The sequence below is a fragment of the Tachypleus tridentatus genome, chromosome 13 (assembly GCF_004210375.1).
Source record: "Tachypleus tridentatus isolate NWPU-2018 chromosome 13, ASM421037v1, whole genome shotgun sequence".
NCBI classification, from domain to species: domain Eukaryota; kingdom Metazoa; phylum Arthropoda; class Merostomata; order Xiphosura; family Limulidae; genus Tachypleus; species Tachypleus tridentatus.
This window is the reverse complement of record NC_134837.1, coordinates 228042935-228063145: the sequence shown is the minus strand read 5'-3', so window position 1 is coordinate 228063145 and position 20211 is coordinate 228042935. Positions and strand designations below refer to the sequence as shown.

Below are 20211 nucleotides of genomic sequence, written 5' to 3'. Positions count from 1 at the left end.
CACGAGATGAAGCAGGCCGTGGTTGCAGTCTACCAAACTCCAAATTTTTAGAGAATATATTGCTTGAGCCATCCATCGTGCACGATGTACAGCACCAGAAGTACGGAAAGAAACTGAAGAACGTCCGTGTGGAAGAGATCCAAGAAAAATGACATTTAATTCCAAGAGCTCTTTATAATCGTCCCGTGGTTGACGAGATTGAAGGAGATTCTGACAAAATTGAATAATATCATCCTTTCAAGGCTGTATTCGGAGTGGCATTGCTTCTACTGCTGTTATGTACTTAGTTTTATTAATTTTAAGCCAACAATCTCTAAAGTTTAAAAACAAAGTAATATCTGGACTTTTTGATGTCTCTATCACGAGAGTAGAGAACACAGCGCTCAGAAGAATCTCCAAAATGTGATGTCTGCAAGCAAGGTGCAAGAGCTCACGTTCAAGTAACATTTCAATCCTCAGACAGATGCCAGATTTGGATCCTGTATTGGTCGCCGTGGTGTCAAAGCAAAGCGATTTAATTCTGTCTTTTACATTCCATTCTACTAAAACTGATCCGATCTCAGAAGCTACTGAATTTGCATCCCCACTATCAATCTTGGGCACTGAAAGAATCTTCTCTACACCTTCACCTGAAACTAAAATTGCCAAACGTTCAATCTTCTCTCTGCCAACCAAGTCAGGCATCAGCTTACCATCCAAATGTAATGTCAAAGGAACGTTTGGAGAAAAACTTTCCTTCAATTCAGCTGCTAGAAGAGTACGGTTAGTAATTCGTTTCCTCCTTATGGAACTTGGGCTAATGGCAAGGTCCTCGATATTATGTCCAATATGAGCTGCAAAAGGAAGCAAAATTTGCGCGGCTTTTCGGTCACTGATCTGGGTTCTGTCTAAAGCCAAAGCTAGCCTTTCACTAATGCCAACTTTTCTTAGGGTTCCGGAAGCACGTTGTTATTTTGTGCACATTGCGCAACCCCTAAATATTAATGTATTGGATTGATTTTTACGCTAGCATATTTTTTTCATTGAATGGAATCAAATTATAAGCGAGCGACTGAGTGCCACAACTTTTCGTTTTTTGACGCACCCTAATGTATATTTCTACACAGAGAAAATACACCAACACGAGTAGGTGGAAGCACGTTGTTATTTTGTGCACATTGCGCAACCCCTATATATTAATGTATTGGATTGATTTTTACGCTAGCATATTTTTTTCATTGAATGGAATCAAATTATAAGTGAGCAACTGAGTGTCACAACTTTTGGTTTTTTGACACACCCTAATGTATATTTCTACACAGAGAAAATACACCAACACGAGTAGGTGGAAGCACGTTGTTATTTTGTGCACATTGCGCAACCCCTATATTAATGTATTGGATTGATTTTTATGCTAGCATATTTTTTTCATTGAATGGAATCAAATTATAAGTGAGCAACTGAGTGTCACAACTTTTTGTTTTTTGACACACCCTAATGTATATTTCTACACAGAGAAAATACACCAACAATTTGTAATGCTGGGGAAACTAAAATATTCCACTTCTGAAAATCTGTTTAGATACTTGCCTCTCCTCACATATAGTTCTCCAACTTCAATGCTTCTCTCTAAAAAGGGGCAGATGATGGATACAGTGTGCAACAAGTGTTAGAGATTGTCTAAATACCAGCTTGAACAGCCTCCCCAATCAGACAATGGAAGTGAAAAGCCAAACAATTTATAAGTTGATGGATATTCATGACATTTAGGAGCTCTGACAAGCATCCCCTTCCAAAGAAGAATACACTAAATGGATGCATTGATAAAGCCATTCAGTAAGGGTAATGGAAGAAACATTATGGGTAGAAGAAGAATTCCAAGGAATGGAGAAAAGAGGAATGGGAACCAAGAAAAGGAGCAGTTTGAGCCAAACAGCAATGGACCACAAAGACAGGACAGAAAGGCAATCATAAAGTGAGTGAGAATAAAGATTACAGATAGATGGGAAAGATACAGGGATGAATGTAGTGTCATCCTCACATGTCACAAATGTTTCAGGGAGAAAATTGTGATAATGACAGAGAAGGATACAAGAGCAATAGAAAAGAATGAGTAAAAAATTGATGGCACATACATCAGAATGCCAATAACCACAGGAGAAATGAAATGGACAGGAAATAGGTTTTAATGGAGAGACTGTATAATGAAAAGAAGGCCAAGGTTTAAAATGGAGGAAAGGTAGTGGCATGGAGAAGAACATGTAGGTCTCAATTAGGAAGGGCAGGTGAATGAGGAGAAAGAAAATGAACAGAAGAGTATAGGAAGAAATGGAGAATAATAAACTATAAGGCTACAGAAAACCACAAAGTATGATAGAGAGCTATCTCATAATCAGAAATGGTTGAAAAACAGTTCAAAAACTACATGAAGAATTCAGAGAGATGGGGGACAGAAAACAAGAAGAGTCAAAGAATGGCATAGTGAGCAATTACAAAACATACACCATTCCTGCTGAAAGACAAGAAGGAAGAATGGACTAAATCACTGAGAAAGCAGAAAGGCTACATGCAAAGATAGTCTGAAACTTCTTGCGAGAGACCAATCAAATCTAACACATGAAGTCAGAATGATAAAATGGCTGGATAGAAGCAGTAGGAACAAGGCTGAAGAAGGAAAATGGACAGAGGAAAAGGATTAAGTAAAGGCTCAAGAGAGGAATAAGGTTTTTAGCTGGCCAATAGGGTGCCACAAGAAGAACCCAACAAGGAGTGTCCTGTGTGAGAGACAGAATATGAGGAAACAGATAAGTAGAGACCAATCACAAAAATGATACGGAACCAGTTCTGACTGAATGCATATTTTTCCAGAGCTAATGGATGTGGAATAGGAGACCCAGAAAAGGCAGAAGTTTAACATGCTGATAAGTGCTAAAAGCAAGAAGAGTAAACCCACTGGAAAACTTGAGGAATGAGTGAGCAAGCTGTGGGGAAATTCTTGTCAGGCCCTGAGTGGTAACCTGTGGAATGATTCAGTGCATCCAGATAATGATAAGCCAACAGTCAAACTTATAAAGAATGTGTCTTTAAGAAGAGGTAGAAAGTGTAGAAACAGAGTAAGATTGAGCAAGGAAATTACAATTAAGTTGTGCATATGCATCACAATTAAACATTCATGCACAACTGTAAAAAAATGATCCAAAGCTCAATAAACCACCAACAGTTCCAAGCATCTGAAATATGCCCAAGTAGATAAGGTATTTTATGGAACCTTGAGTTCCCTCAATTGAAGGAAAGAAGGATAAAGCAGTGGTAGCCCTTACTCTGTTTATAGCAGATGTTACTTTCATATTTTGTTTCACTGGGCATGAGGTGAAGATGGTAGGGGCTCTTCTCCTGGAAACAAATTCCTGACATTGCCTCATTTTGGACTGGAGTTTTTCAACCATGTACTGTTTGATGTATCCTAGAACACTATACAAACAGCACACCTGTGAACCTGATGCAGATTCTGATTCTGGACCATGCTTGTATTTTCCACCTACCCTAACAACATCTCCCTCCTTATCTTTATGGGTAAAGAAAGTATCCTGGTACAGATGAGATGAAGTCTCCATAGGATTTGTGCATCTATGCTACTGTATGGTATTTGGTGTCATACTCCATAGGTTCCCTTTGGGCACTTGCTAAAGGAGGCTTATTTAGTTAAATTTTGCACCTATCCTTCCACTACTTCTACCTTCACATTGGATTCTAGCTAAGTGTGAGAAGAGGTCACATATCATATTCAAAATTAAAGTTTTCAACATGTATATAATGGCAGGATCAAGTTTTGCAACAGCAGTGAAAGAAAGCCAATTTGCTTGATCCAGCTTCCATCAGGGCATGCAGCTTGGGTGGCATAGACCATGGCAAGTCTCTCTCAAAATGATAGGAAAATGATCACTGCCTTGTGGGTTATTGTCAACTCTCCAAGAAAACTAGGAGAATAGTAAAGGGGAGCAAATTGAGAGATAAATAGTAGTAAAGAACTGACTAGGTGCATGAAAATAAGTATTAGAACCAGTATTGAAAAGAGAAAGGTTGTGATAAGAGAGCATACGCTCTAATGGAGCAACCCCTCCCATCAATATCAGTGCTTCCCCAGAGGGGATGATGTCCATTAAAGTCCCCCAGGATTAAAAAGGGAAACAGCAATGAAAGCATCAAGGGCTGATTGATCATAGGTCTCTCCAGGTAATAGGTAGAGAGAACAAACAGTGATGGTATGACCCAAGGAAATACGGATGGCTACAGCTTCCAAGGGTGTACTGAGTGGGCACATGCTGATCAACCAACAGTGCCACCCCTCCATGCACTCGTCCATCACGCAGCATGTCATTTCTATACAAAGAATACTGCTGAAAGATGACTGTATTGACAGGTTTCAGAAATGTTTCCTGTAAGGAAAGACACACAGGATGGTAGGAAGCAATCAATGCTTTGATGTCATCTAGATTGGAATGTAAACCTCAACAGTTCCATTGTATCAAGGTGGCCATTTTTATGTGTAGGTAAATTGGGTGGAGAGCTCTTCTGTTTATGACACCTTTTTTTCTTTATTACCTTTAATCGAGAGAGGTCTGTCGACCTCTATGGATCCTTCCCTGGGTCAATTTGGCAGGTCTTTGTTGTTGGAAGAAGATTCCAGTGACTGAATTCGTGAACAAATGACTGTTTTGCATCTTGAGGTGGGAGAAGAAGATGTACTCTAAGAAATGCCCATATCCAAAACCAAAGGAAGTGGACCCTGGGGGTTTGCTGGAATGAATATTAGGGACAGAGATGGGTGTTGACATTGATTCATCAACTCTTTTAACCATGGAAGTCAAAAGACTTTTCATATGGTTTGAGAACAATATTTTTGGAGCCACAGAGAGATCCGTCTGTACTCTCACTGTAGTAGTGGAAAGAAATGCTGCAGCATACATCTGAGATGAAGTGGTGAACAGCAACTTTCAAGCCTCAGGGTAAGTAATGTTTTGAATCTTGTTCAAACACTGCACCTCTTTTTCTTCCAACCAAAAGTAGGATGGGAGAGAGCCATTGCAATTGAAGCAATGAGGATCCATTTCATACTCATAGGCATCGTGGTCCTTGCCATCTCAATAAGCACATGTCAAGGAACCAAGATATGATGTCTACATGTGACCAAACTGCTGACACTGGAAACATCTGAGAGAGTTTAGAATGTATAGCTGTACCTTGCAATTAAGATAACCTGCCTTGATGGTGGCAGGTGGATGCAGTGGTGTAAGTGTTAAAATGAGAACATTGATCAGCATCGTAATTCCTTCTTTTGCAAGTGGAGATACGCCTCACTGCAGAAACTCATTGGGTGGAGAAACCAGCGAGAATCTCTGACTCATGGATGTTCTTCAAATCCCTCTCGACAATAACTCCTTGCGATGAATTCAAAGTAACATGAAGCATAACCACAATAAGATATATCCCCAATCACCTTTGAATGTAAGAGAAGTTCAGTGTTGAGATGTGGATGTTTTCACCAATATATCACCAGAGTGAAGCTTTTGACTGACTTTGGAGAGCCAGCAAGTTCCTCTAGTCCCTTCTGAATGAAAAAGAGAGACATTTGCCCTAAAGATTTCTGTGAAAGAGAATGTAATATAAGAAAATGAGGTACAGGTGTTAAAGTTGTTGCAGATACCTGCTCAGAATCTTCAAGTGTGGTCATTTACCTATGGACTGTGTTTTATTTAAGTTTTTATTTGGAGAATCCATAATAAAAAAAGAATTTTTTAGTGCCCAATAACCCCACTCACCATGGTCCTTACGAGGGGATACACTACAATGCCAAACTAGGACACTGCAGCAATGCCAGGGTTTTGTGAGCACTGTACCCAAACACTGGCATCAGATACAATGTCCACAACACACTGGTGCTTGGTTTATCTTAACTCAAGTGGACCAGCCAGTTGACCCTGGGGGGTCCACCCCAAGGCTGTCTATCAACAGAAATTCAAGGCCAAAGTGGTGTGTTAGGGTTAGACCTCTCAACCACCAGGATCCTCTCCTCCTCTTCATGGGTCACCATGCATGGCAAACAAGTGGGTAGATGTTTAGATCCCAGAGGTGATAAACTGAAAGAATAGAACCTTCCCTGGGAAGTCCCCTCACCACATACAGGAATCCACACCAAGGGGTCTCAGAAATGACTTGCTCTCTTGTGACGAGTGGAGAATATGGAAGGTTGAATAATGTAAAAAAGTGTCAGATAAGAAAAAAGACTGTATTATTATGATTATTATTATTAAAGTATCTTTTTAGAACCTAGGAGTTAATATATTACCATGTACACAAGTTGATCCCTGAACCAACTTGCATCAAATTATAAGTTTTGGATTCTACCACAGCCTAGCTGTGAATAATTATGAAATTATTAAACACTGTTTATAACAAGTGAACATTCAGTTTCCATATATTGATGGTTTGCAGCACATTTGTACTTTTATGGCTGAGAGTACTAACCATTCAGCAGTTGGTACACCAGAAGGAGAATTTATCAAGATCATTAATACTAACAACAATCATAACTCTATCCAATATGAATGTATATGATAGCCCATGATGTAATGCAGTAAAGTAGCAGCTCCAAAACTAGAATTTAATTTCTTCATTCACAAGGTACATCAGTTTTCATTTAGGAAGTAAATATTTGCACATATTCAGAATCAGTAGAAAATGAAGCAACACACAACGACATATTTTGCAAGAGGTAAGATGACATCATTTGTGCTAATTGAAGTAAGATACCAACATACAAGTTACAAAGTAGACAGTCATATCTTGTAAGTGATAATTACATGGTACATTATTCCCAGAACGAGTGATACAATTCAACATGCCAAAATCTGAAAAAGGAAGTATTCAGACACAAGGGTTTGTCTTTCATGTGTTTTAAATGTTAAATATGAAAATCTATTATTATATATGAGAAATATGTTGTGTTTGTGTGATATCTTTACAAGTTACTGATTTTATATACCTTTCTATACATCTTAGTGATTATACTGATCTTTAACATGCACATTACAGTGAAGTCATACACCTTTTATATATATTCTAGTGTTAAAATTTCTGTGCTGTTTGTAATTGTTATATATTTTTATTGTAATAACATAATATCATGTTATTTTATATTTGAGTGCTTTCTTTTTTTCTGAATCCTTCAGTTGAAAAAACTGGTCAAAAAGTGCATTAAAGCATACAGTTAATTTTAATTACTCATGGAACTGGTCATTCAACAGTTACTGTTCATTAAGTCATAGAGATTTTAATAAAGTGTTTTCAAGCCTAAAATTTTACTGTGAGAAATTTCTCAACATCAGTACTGTAAAAATCAAGAACATTGGAAGGAGAGGATGATTATACGAGGCAAGGTGGAGGCCATTATGACGACAAATATACAAGACTTTGCTTAAATTTATTTCAAGAGTATTGAATAAAAATGTGCATAATTTATAGTATCTGTGCCACTAGCACATAATAGCTATATAAAAATAAATACCTAAGACTTTTTAGTACAGTAATACATCAGATATACCTGTTTAAAAATACCTTTTTACTTTGATTATTATGCTTTTTTTCTTTGTTTAATTTTTGGGAGAATAGGATGGCTGAAACAGGAATGTGAGGCCCATTTTAAAAATTTACTTATCATTTTTGTTTTCCATTTAAGGTAAAATGAAATACATTTACCATGTTTTATGCCTTTCAATTTTTAAACAATCAGGTAGTCATTTGTGAAATAAAGTAAATGAAATGGTAAGTTATGAATTATTAGATTACAGTGCAAGTGAGGTATCACTGGCTACACTTACCATGAAGTTAAACAATTTATGAAGAAACCCATCTCAAACTTTGCTGTGATGCTTATTACAAACATTTAATGCAAAAAAATAAAAAAATATCACTTTTAATTGTGAAAATATAAGCTTCTGTTACTTTACCTCATCTACTACAAACCATCAAGTGTATATAGTTCTGCTATTGCATGAAATAAAATCTTAAATTTTTATTCTTACTCCTTCACATATATATTGTATCAATTTCCCTACACAGAATACTTGTATGATAAAGTATTAAATCCATACTACCTCTTATAAATTTGATTGTGGTCGATATTAGCCTCCACATTTGTTTAATCTTCAAAATTTAAACTCAAAATACATTTCAAGCTCTGTTATATTTATATTTAAACAAATAACTATAATAAAATGATTACAGTATTTACAACAAATGGCCAAAATGAGTGAATTATGTGCAACTATTTTGAAATGAATACACAGTACTTTATTTGTATTTTTGCTTCATTAATTTGGTACTTTCCACATTTTGAAAATATTAAGCATTTAAAGAATTACATATGTATTTTTGATAAATCAAACATTTAACAACTCTGTACCTCATATATCAGTAACACATTGTAGTGAAAACGTACAGATGTACTATTTGTTGTCTCAATGGTATTATCAACAGAATCAAATTGCTCTGGACCTGCTGCAATAAAATTAATTTATCTGAGAGACCATGAGTGACAAGATTACCCCTTATTTTCAATGTTAATTAGTTAAAATAATTTCATGCAGTCTCTGGACTGTGTTGATAGAGGATGTTTAATTGTGTTAAATTTGATAATTTCAGTGAACTTAAATATCTTGATAATGTTTATAGGATTTAAGTTTTCTTAATGGTTGAAACAGATAAGTTAAAATAAGATGCTGTTTAAGTCACTTTAGACATCTTTTACTACTTATTCTTCTGTACAAATCTAAATACTCATGCACATCTACCCAAAAAACATCAATTTTGGTATTACCTATCACATTTCAAAAAAATAATAAAATTATAAATTAATTTAGTTCTCCTTATAAGTTCAATTAAACTTTCATTCAGCCCATTTAAAGTTTGAAAAATCTGGTTTAAAAAATTGTTCTAACTAAGAAAAATTTACTAAGAAGCGTTTTTCATGTATACAATTCTGGACAAATTAATATAAATGTTACTAGTACTACAGCATAATTCTTTTTGTGTTAAATTGCAAGTTATCTTGAAAATAATATAAATCACAATCCATGTAAAGTACAATGAATTAGTTTACTTTTGTGTCTAAGTTTTCTTAAAACTATACAACATTTAATGCTTTAAATGTCCTGTAGGCCTAAGTTACAAACTACATAAAGTGACTGATTGACTAAATTCAACTTGTTAAAGGTTACTCTAATAATTCACACCCTAATTGATTTACTCTCTGTCTTAAAAATCAGTGTTTCATCTGAACAATTCCATATCAGAAATGTTAACCTTAAATCACAGCCTTAAGTTCACAGTTTTATAGAATTTTTAAGCTTAAATCTTCCAGCCTTATCATCATCATTAAAATAAAGAGCTACCTCTAACTAACAAATAAATTACAATGCTAAAAATATATAGATTGCAAAAGCATCATGTCAGCACATTCATAACAATCTGAGTAGTGTTGTGGTCTGCAGTCCACAAGTCCCTGTTTCAGTCTTTCCATATTACTATAACTTAGTACAAGTATCTTAAATTTGCAACAAAACAAAACAAAAAGGGCAAAACATGAATTTAAACAAACTCATTTGCAAACAAACAAGTATATAACAAAGCAAAGCACAATTACACAAGTTAACTCTAATGTACTTAAAAAGTACAATTTTCAAATAATTGCAACTTTAAATTTGATTTTTACTTTTAGCTAAGAGTAGTTAAGTTTGAATTACAACAAATGTACAAAGATATAACATTATGAAAGAAATACAAGAATGGTAAAAACTAAAAACACTATGTTAAAGTGAAAGTAACTTTACTGTTTACATCAAAATCTTAGGGTTGAGAAGTTTCTAACTTTGAGTGTTAATGCTTCTTAATAATACACAGTAACAGCCATGAAGGGATAAAAATCATAACATATGATGCAAAAACATAAATTAATGAATTCTAAACTATAAATTCTGTAGAAATTAGTAAGCCTAGTAGTACCAAATCTCTCATGTAATTATAACTTACAAATTTTACTTTTAGTGCCATATTTTAATTTCTTTCTACACATTCTTTCACATAAAATTTATTAATGTCCTGATACTTTCACTTTATTTTCAGTGTATAATCGAATTAAAATAGTTTTTAATCATCGACAGCGTTACCTATTGCATGCTTTCAGTTTATTTCTTACTGTCGGTACTAGTAATTAATAGTATTACTATAACAGTGTGTATATATATAAATTGTTCACAAAGGCTTAAAAATATCATAAGCAATACATAATTGATACAGAGAAGTAGGCTGTTTATAATTATAACACATGAAATAACACTTAGAAATATGTTTTTAAAGCAAAAAGTGAAATGAATAAAGTTATTAAAATAATATGTAGCAAAGGATAAATACAACAGGATGAAATCTAGACATGAACAGAATTACACATTTTAAAGCTGCTAAGTTTCATCTTTCAGATAAGATATCATGCCGTTCTTCTGATTCTAACTTGAATTTTAAGTTCTTACCTCTGTTAAATTAAGTTGCGAGTCTTGAATGTTTAACGAATCCGAAAATTTGCTCATTTCTTGAGCCTTTTAACAACAGTAGTTTTTATTATATTGAAACTGCAAGTTTTAAACATGTAAATCCTTTCGTTTGCTTCAGTTTATTTACCATACTTCGCCATCGTAAACTTGTGCCATCTATCAGGTGTAAAATATTTGAGGCATAATTAACATTTCAAAGTTTCTACTCAAAAGTGGAGCAAATAGCCTAAAATGTATGATGTAAAGCACACATACTGCAGTTTCTTCATAATCCTCATCATCTGTCCATTTCTGATTAAAAATCAGAGTAATGTGGAAACAACATTTCGGAATGCAATGTTTTATATATGGTCCAGATTATTTAGGGTAGACTGTTGTTGTTTTGAATTAGGCGCAAAGCTACACGATGGGCTATCTGTGCTCTGCCCACCACGGGTATCGAAACCCAGTTTTTAGCATTGTAAGTCCGCAAACATACCGCTGAGCTACTAAAGGGCTTTAGGGTAGAACTCTGTGATTTGTTGACAAAAATAAATAAATAACACCAGTTCAGTTGTTTTAAAATAGCATATTAACACAAGTAAAACGTATATACAAATGTTCGTTATTACAGTTTTATCCAGAACTTTAAATGATGGTCTTTTTTTATGCATATGCTTTTTAATTAAAGTCCATACAGGCTAATTCGTTTACTTTAGAAAAGGATTTGATAAGATGAATTATTTTCCTCCTTTGTTATTACATTTTACTCTGTGATAATTTCACTTAAAATTCATCACTGTGACTGTTGGTCACCACAGTTTCATTCATAGCTTTAAATAACTATGTCTTTTTCGTCAAAGTACAAATAGGCTGCTTCAATTACTTTACAACACAATTGACAAGATGAATTATTCTTATATGTTCTGTTATTACAATACAATCTGTGATAATTTCGGTTTAAAAAGCGCCAATAGATACTCTTTATGGCTAGACACACAATCAAACACTCTAGATCTGGCTTTGAAACTCCATGTTTTGGCTCATAATTACAACCCGAAAGGATTATAACATTCCACACATAACAAGAATTAATAGTGCAGTTATACTTGATTAAAACAATAAGAAACACTTAGAATTGTTCTAGTTACATAACACAGTAACATAATGATGACCAGTTTATAGCTATTGAACTATACCATTTATTATTCGTAAACAATTCTGTAAACAAACTTGTGATGAACTGTTGTATATGAAAGTAACTGAATTTAAAACTTGTGCTATATATACAGGGAACACAATTTTCCATGAAACATGAGCATTCTGGTTTATTAATGCCAGTATACAGGTGGAATTTGGGATACTGTTTTCAGTCTTCAGCTCCTTACTTTAAAAATAACATTGAAATGTTGTAAAGGATGCAGAGGAGAGCTACTTGGATGATATCTACAATGGAAAGGTTGTCATTCAAGGATATGTTAAAATTTAAGGACTTATTTTCTCATTAAAAAGGAAGAGTTGAGGGAGGTCTGTCTAAGATGTATAAAATTATTATGGAAATTGATAGCAGTTATGCATAATTTTCTCTTATATTTAATGGTGAGTATGGTAAGAATACTGAACAACTATATTTCTCCAGCACTATGGTTGGAATGAGTTGCCTTCAGATGTGGTGGATGCATGTAATTTAAGTGAGTTTAAGGGAAAGCTTGATAAATGTTTAAACGATAACAGATGGATTTGAGATTTTAATATTTTATTTGACATAATGAATGAGATGGTCGAGATGTACCAAAAGCTCCCTTTTTATCCTTTAATTCTATGGTATTTTATATTATATCTAGAACTATTTTCTGGTATGGAGATCCAAAGCTCTTTGCTAGAGTACCCTAATTCACAAAGAGACAACTTTGCTGACTGTTTTACAGTTTAATAACTGTGTCTCTGGCAGAAGCTTGACAGAATAAAAAATGGAACTATCCAAGCTTTGAATCTGGCATTGTATTTCCTGTTACTGAGACTATCCATTTCTTCTTAATCAGCCTAGGTTTTCTTTATCCACAGTTCCATACGATGGAGCTGCAAAATGAAAAACTAAAAAATGTGGCTCATTAATTGGTCCTGTAAAACCTGTGACTACTTCAGCAATTCTCCTTTCACCACTGTAAGAATCTCTGCTCTCCTACAGATCTCTTTATTCATCTTCGAATGCCTGCCAGTGATAAAGCTCCTGTTACACACATTACCCATGTAACACTGACTAACTATTGATTAAACATAGGGTGTGAATGTTCCTGATCACTGCACAATTCACTGACAGAAAAGAAAGCTATCTATTTTGAGGCATTATGAGCAAAGTCAGCTATAATTCTTGCAAGAAAAAATGCTTAACTGTAGTAAGAGCACAAATATTTGTCCTAACATTATATAATTTCAACTGAAGTGTCTTAGCTTATTTAACTCTACCAGTGACAGCACTGGATTAACCATTAAGCAAAATAAGCACGTGTTTAGGGCAACAAGGGAAGGGGACACCACAGAGATGGCTCGTTTGCTCGGTGAGTGGCTAAAGTTTCGAGAAACTACTAAACTATGTATCTGAAGTAAGAAGTCATTGATTTGCGAAAAATTACAGTAAAGAGTGGTACAAAATGTTGGTAAAACTTCAGGTAAAAGAAGATCATATGTTATGATATCTGACAGTGAAGATAAAATATTTTTCTCAATCATTCCTTCTGTTGTGGCTATTTATAAGAAATTATAGGCAGTGGATTTGTTTTGTGTTATTTTTACTACCTTATTCAGTCAATATACAGAACAATAAGAGTATAATTCCACAGAAACATAAGTCAAACGAAATGGTGGCAGATGTGTACAGAGACGTGGCTAGTTTTTTATTTTTTTCGGGTTCTCTTTTCGTACGTTATATTTGGGTTATTGTCTCGTTTGTTTTAGTTTTATTTGCGTTAGTATTGCATTATTCATGTGTGTTTTGCAATATTTTTATAAGTGTGTTTTTCACTGAAGCTTTTCTGAGCCGTAATATTTTTGACTTCAAACAACTTGTTCTTAAAAAAACGTCCTTTGTGTGTGAGTACATGTTTAGAAATTTATCATACCAAGAAAACATTTAGAAAGGAAATGTGTGTGTTTTCTTATAGCATAGCCACATCGGGCTATCTGCTGAGCCCACCGAGGGGAATCGAACCCCTGATTTTAGCGTTGTAAATCCGTGGACATGCCGCTGTACTAGCGGGGGACATTTAGAAAGGGATTCCACTGTAGCAATGCAGCCGTTCATAGATTACATGCAACCTATAAAAGTATTTGGGCATGTATGTATTCCTTTAATCCGTGATGACGAGAAAATCCATTTGTAGAGAAAAATATATACGTAAAAACGGCTGGTATGGGTTGAGAAAAACTTTTATGTAGAGGAACGAACAACGTTTTGACTTTCTTCGGTCATCGTCAGGTTCGCAAAGAAAGAAAGAAGTAACTGACTGATAGCTGACCACTTGTTTGAAGGAGGTTGTGTAATTGAGTGTAGGAATGTAGAGGGCATGCTTAGATGTTTGATTACATTTATTAATATAGTATAAAGATGTTCCTTTGTATTGGTTTATTTTGGGCTGAGTTGTTGTATAAGTAAGGCTTCTTTAATTTTGCGTTTGTTTATGTTTGTTTCTTTATTTAGCATTTGGATGTTTTTATGGTTATGTTGTGTTTATTTGATTTGCAATGTTCGAAAACGCGTGAAGGTGACTTTTTGTGTTCTTTGAATCTGGTTTCCATTTTTCTACTTGTTTCTCCAATATAGAAGTTGTTGCAGTTATCACATTGTATTTTATAAATAATGTTGGTGTGGTGTTTGTCAGTGTAGTTGTTACATAGTAGAGACCTTAGTCTTGTGCCTGGTTTTTGAATAAATTTGGTATTAACTGGAATGTCATATTTTGTTACTAGTTTTTGCCAAATGGTATGCAGCAGTATCTGGTTTCGTGATTTTTTAATTCGTGGGATAAACTTACTTTTGTTAGTTGATTTTGCTTTTTGTCTAGGTGTGTGCGTATAATGTTTTCTACGGTTTGTGGAGGAAACTTATTGTGTTGATGAAATATTCTTTGTGAACTTGACGATGACCGAAGAAGGTCGAAACGTTGTTCGTTCCTCTACATAAAAATTTTCTCAACCCATACTAGCCATTTTTACATATATATGTATTCCCTTGTGATTATGTAATAATATAAATAGATCTGAAGCTGAGATTTACTTAGTGGATAAATATGCCATTTTTAGACCCCAAAATGGAGATCAGAATTATATTCTCCTTATTTCTTCAGTGATCCTATCCTGACGTCATAATGCCCTGGCCCGGCCCTCTGGTGATATCTTTTATGAGACGAACCAACAATCTGAGAGAAACACAGAGACGACGACAAACTTTTAGATGTAATTCAACTATTTTGCGACTACAAATTCAGATTAGTATGTGTTCTATTACATTTCTGAAAAGCTGGAGAAACAACAGACTGATTGGAGCAGTCTAAAGGCGATAATTTGACCTTTTAGGTCAATTTTATCAATTGCTGATAAAGTTTCAGCACATGTTTATGTGCTGTTTTAGGTCAAATTGCGTAAGACTTCGACGTGTACGACAACATGATTCTTAGCACTGTTGTGTATACACTATACTACTGGTAGTAATACAATACTATGGCACAGTGGTCATACAAAGATACTGTAAAGAACCAACAAATCAACAAAATCAATTTAGGATTGTCTGAGAAAATGCATGAACCGAAGAAATTCATGTGAGCAAGGGTAGTACTGAGTACTAGGCTTAACGTTAGTGGCCTCAGTTGCAACGTATTAGCGTTAGGCCTAACGTTAGTGTTGTTATCTGAGAACTGAGAGACTATAACGTTGGGCCTGGAATAAATGAAGTGGACAATTCCCAATTTAAGGCCGTCGTTTTGAATTTGCCTTCGCATCTAGGCATGCAGATAAAGTTTCAGACATATGCCTATTTTGTTGATGTATGGTTTATTGGCTCATCTAAAGTTCCCAGGTCAAAATTGAACTCAAAGTTGAGGTTACAGCTCATTCTTCATATATTTTATTAGGATTGAGGTGCTCTACCTAGACCTAACCCAGTTTGTTATATGATACGTATGTGTACCAATACAGAATTATCACTGTTTATATAGGCTACTACAGTGTGTGTTGTTGATCACAAATTGTTTTGGAATACTTTTTGTTTCATAATAGATTTGTATATAACCATTGACATTGCTTCTTGCATACAGCAACCATAGAAACAACCTAAATGAGACTTTTGCAATAACTGAAAACTAATTCTCCCAAAATGGACTGAAGTCAGTCTCGAAGATTTTCAACCAATCATAATGCAGCAAATCAATAAAAGTATTTATGAATTCATGTTTATGTGCTGATGGACGTACGCTTTAGGACAGTGGTTCTCAACCTTTTCGCGGCACACCTGGAAAGCCCTAACGAATTTTTTATGTACACGTTATAAGAAAAGCATTAAAAACCTTAGAACGAAAATAACAGCCAAAGATTTGGCCGTGAGTGTCGTTCTAAGGCTTTTTAACGATTTTGTGGCATAGCAGAAAAATCAAAACTTTTTAGTTTTACATATGATTTCAATGTGACGCTTGTGGCTGCTTCCGAGAGCAAATCAAATTGAAGCGAGGCTCTAACGTAGACAAACAAACTCGTACTTCATCATCGACTGTAAGAAGCCTCTCTCTCTTACTGGCTTCAATTTCAGTCAATGCTGAAATTCCAATTTCGCAAAATCACGAAGATGCAAATGAAAGCAGAACTTCAACTGCTTTTGAACTGATTACAGGATATGAATTTTTAATGGAGATCCAAAACTCATCCAAGCTCTTTTCGAGAAACAATGACTGATAAAATTTGTCGTTTCGTAAATCAATGAGCTGTTCTTCCTCAGTTGTAAGATTTGTTGTCTCGTTGATTCCGAATGGATAAATCACCCAGTTATATTCGTCGACAGCAAGTGACGGGAAGTAATGTTTTAGTGCGGACTGAAGGTCAATTTTCTTCGTTGACAGAAGGAAAACAATCAAGGACTCCTTTCGAGATCTTATTCTTCCACAGCGTCACCTTTTCATCGAAGGTCTTCAGTTTGGACGTTGCAGTAATAATGTTTTCAGATGGTCCTTGGAGACTTAAGTTCAGAGAATTTAATTTGTCAAACAAGTTGGAGAGAAATTAAACCTTCAGCCACCAGATCTCATCATGAAAAACAAATTCAAAATCTGCTTCCTCAATCTCCAAGAAAGAAATTACTTCAGTTTTTAGTTGGGCAAGACGCTTTAAAACCTTTCCTTTCGAAAGCCATCGAACTTCAATGTGATACAGTAGCTTTTTGTATTCTAAATCCATCGCCTCACAGAGAAAAGAGAAAAGTCGAGATAGATGTGGCCGAGACTTGATGAAATTCACCACTTGAATAACTTGATTCATAACAGGCTGCAAACCTTTCGGCAAAGATTTGGAGGCGAGCGCCTCTCTGTGAATCATGCAGTAAACAATCCTAATGTTTGGATTTTGTTGGCGCAACAGAGTGACGAATCCCTTCTTTTTTCCTTGTATTGAAGGACAGTCATCGGTGCAAACGCTGACACAGTTATTCCAATGTAATTTGAAGAGCAAAATGTTTTCATTCACCAACTCGAAAATGTCTTGGCCTTTCGCTGTACTTTTTAAATCTCTGCAAAATAAGAATTCGTTTAAGATTTTTCCATATTTTATTAATCGAACAAAACCCAAAACTTGAGTTTTCCACAAACGTCAGTACATTCATCAATTTGAGGAGACCATAGCAGAGACAATTCATCTTCAGGCGCTTCGAAGTGTTCGCAAACTTGATCCTTCAAATCCGACGACAAGTCTACAATTCTGGGCGAAATTGTGTCATTGGACAGTGGAACTTGCTTAACCTTTTTGGCGGCATCCGTTCCAATCATAGTTTCAACGATGATTGCTAACGCTGACGCAATGACTGATTCGGCCTCCGTATGCCCTTTCTTGCGTTTTGCCAACAATTGAGCAACCTTATAACTTGCAATCAATCCTTTTTCGGGCAGTTTCATGTAGTTCACAAGCTTCCTTCATGTTGTTGAGCCGCAAGATTCTCGAAATATTCTTTTGTTTTATCCTTCACAGCTGAATGTTTTGTTTCCAAGTGTCTCTTCAGTTTGCTAGGAACAAGCGCCTCGTTCCATAAAGCTACATTGCATAGTAGGCAGAATGGTAATTAAGAATGTTCCAATTCCAAAGCGATAAAACCGTATTCGATGTATTAGTTTTTATACTTTCGTTTGATTCCTTGCTTTTGATTCAACACATTCTTCTTTGCAGCACCAGATTTACTTGAATATTTTTCCATGGATAAATGATAAAGCTAATTCAAACACGATAAGCACGAAGTTCTGCAGTTGATATAAAATTCCTATCTACAGTGTAGTAGCTGTAGCTTACCGCAGAATGAGAACGTATTCCAGAAAGCAGTTTGATTGTTTGATGCATCATTTGTGACGTACGAAGCGCTTGTTGCGTCACAATTAAACTAACAGTCGAACCGTTGCAGTCGAGAATGAAATTTAAGTATGAACTTCTCAGTGCTCGAGTTCAATGAAACCCATCGAATGTTTTGGAAGGTTTCAAAGTGTCTCTATAGTAGCTTTATCACCTGATGTGTTCGACTTGCTTGTAAAATCCCAAGAAAGTTAAATGTGTTTCAAAAACACCGCGGTACACCTACCAATCTCTCGCGGCACACAGGTTGAGAATCACTGCCCTAAGATAACTTTCTGGCAATCTTTGTTTAGATGTAGACCAAGAGTTTGGTATGTTTGACTGTCTTACCAATGTTTTCTTTATAATTTCAGTGTTTTTCTAATCATTATAACTATATATGATCCATATTCTTTTGTGCTTTTTTATTTTTGTTTCTGTATTTTTCAGACTATAAGATGAAATGTGTTCAATTAAGTGGTGCACAAAAGAGAAAACTGGCAAAAAACAACCAACAAAAGGCTTTGGATTTAGTGGCCAAGACTGGAAAGCTGACTAATTGTTTCACTCAACTTCTACAACATGATCTTCCAAATCAAAACCCATCTACACCATCATAAGTCACTTGTATTGCATCTGACTAACAAGATTGAAGTTGAACCAAGCTCCACACCTACAACTACCACTTAGTCCACTTCAAGGTAAGAATATCATGACGATGTTGAAGTGTCACAGGCTGGCTCAACTGGCACAAGTCTCACAACTGATCTCACTTTGCCTGTAAATTCTCCTGATATCTAGTGTTAATGTTGATACAAGTTGCTTTACGAAACAGTCTGAAGTTGAAATAATTGCTGAAAATGAAAATCTACTGGACTATGGTAAAATGCTTCAGTCTACAAAAGATGAAGAAACTAAAGCAAAATATCCAGGGTTGTGGCTCGATTTCTCTGCTGATGATGTAGCTTATTGGATTGCTTGTGGGCCCACTGACTGTCAACACCACAATGAGCCATTTGGCAAATCTTGCTAGACTTTCAACAGTGGCAAACCAACGAGATACTGTTCGCATAAACTTTTCTTTGAGGTAAAAGCCAATGGTGAGCAATACAAGAGAGAGTAGTTATTGTATTCACCATCGACAGGGTCAATTTACTGCTTTGTTTGTAAACGTTTTGCCCTTAAACTTTCCTCGCGATTTGTTGAAAGAGAAGGGTTCAGTGACTGGTGAAAAACTATTGTAATTGATCATCACAAAGAAGCACTACTCACCGAGACTCTATGCTAACATACGTAACTCGCAAACAAGGTTTAGGCTTGCGACAAGAGTTGGAAAAACAAATTAAAGACGAGTGCAATTACTGGGAACATGTCTTGGAGCGTGTAATAGCTGTTATTAGTACGTTAGCTGAACGTGGCCTGGCTTTTCGAGGAACATATGAAAAACTTGGTTCACTGCATAATGGGAAATGTTTAGAGCTGCTCGAGCTCATAAGTCAGTTTGATCCATTTTTAGCAGCGCACATTTCGAAATACGGAAATTCTGGAAAAGGAACTACTTCTCAATTGTCCAAAACCACCTGTGAAGAATTCATTGAACCAATGGCTCAGAAGGTCCACGCGTTCATTGTTGATAAAGTAAATTCTTCTGGTTATTTTAGCTTGTGTCAGTCGACTTGACGCCAGATCTATCACATATAGATCAGTTAAGTGTTGTACTTCAAAACTTAAAAGATGGGCAGCCTACTGAACGCTTTTTAATATTTTTGGAACTGAAAAGCCATACTAGTGAGGAAATGGCTAACTAGGTATTGCAGTACTTACGTTAAGTTTGCAAACTTAGTTTTTCAAAATGTAGTGGGTCAGTCCTACGACAATACTTCTAACATGTCTGAGCGTTATAAAGGGATACAGCAAAAGATTTTAGAAGAATATAATTTTGCCATATATGTGCCCTGTGCAGCCCATTCACTAAATCTGGTAGGCCAAAGTGTGGTTGACTGATGTCAAGTGGCAGTTAATTTTTTCTCTACAATGCATTTGCTCTAGATATTTTTTCGGCCCCAACCAGCTGGTG

The 20211-nt window shown here is 35.4% G+C and overlaps 1 protein-coding gene across 1 annotated transcript in view; it reads right to left on the bottom strand.

Moving 5' to 3' along the window:
* LOC143240823 (protein FRA10AC1 homolog) overlaps positions 1–10754 on the bottom strand; it is a 56787-nt gene extending 46033 nt beyond the window's left edge. Inside the window, exon 1 of the mRNA XM_076483969.1 lies at positions 10563–10754. Coding sequence (XP_076340084.1) covers positions 10563–10619 — 57 coding nt within the window. The 5' untranslated portion in view covers positions 10620–10754. The remainder of the gene's footprint in view (positions 1–10562) is intronic.
* Positions 10755–20211: the final 9457 nt, after the last annotated feature.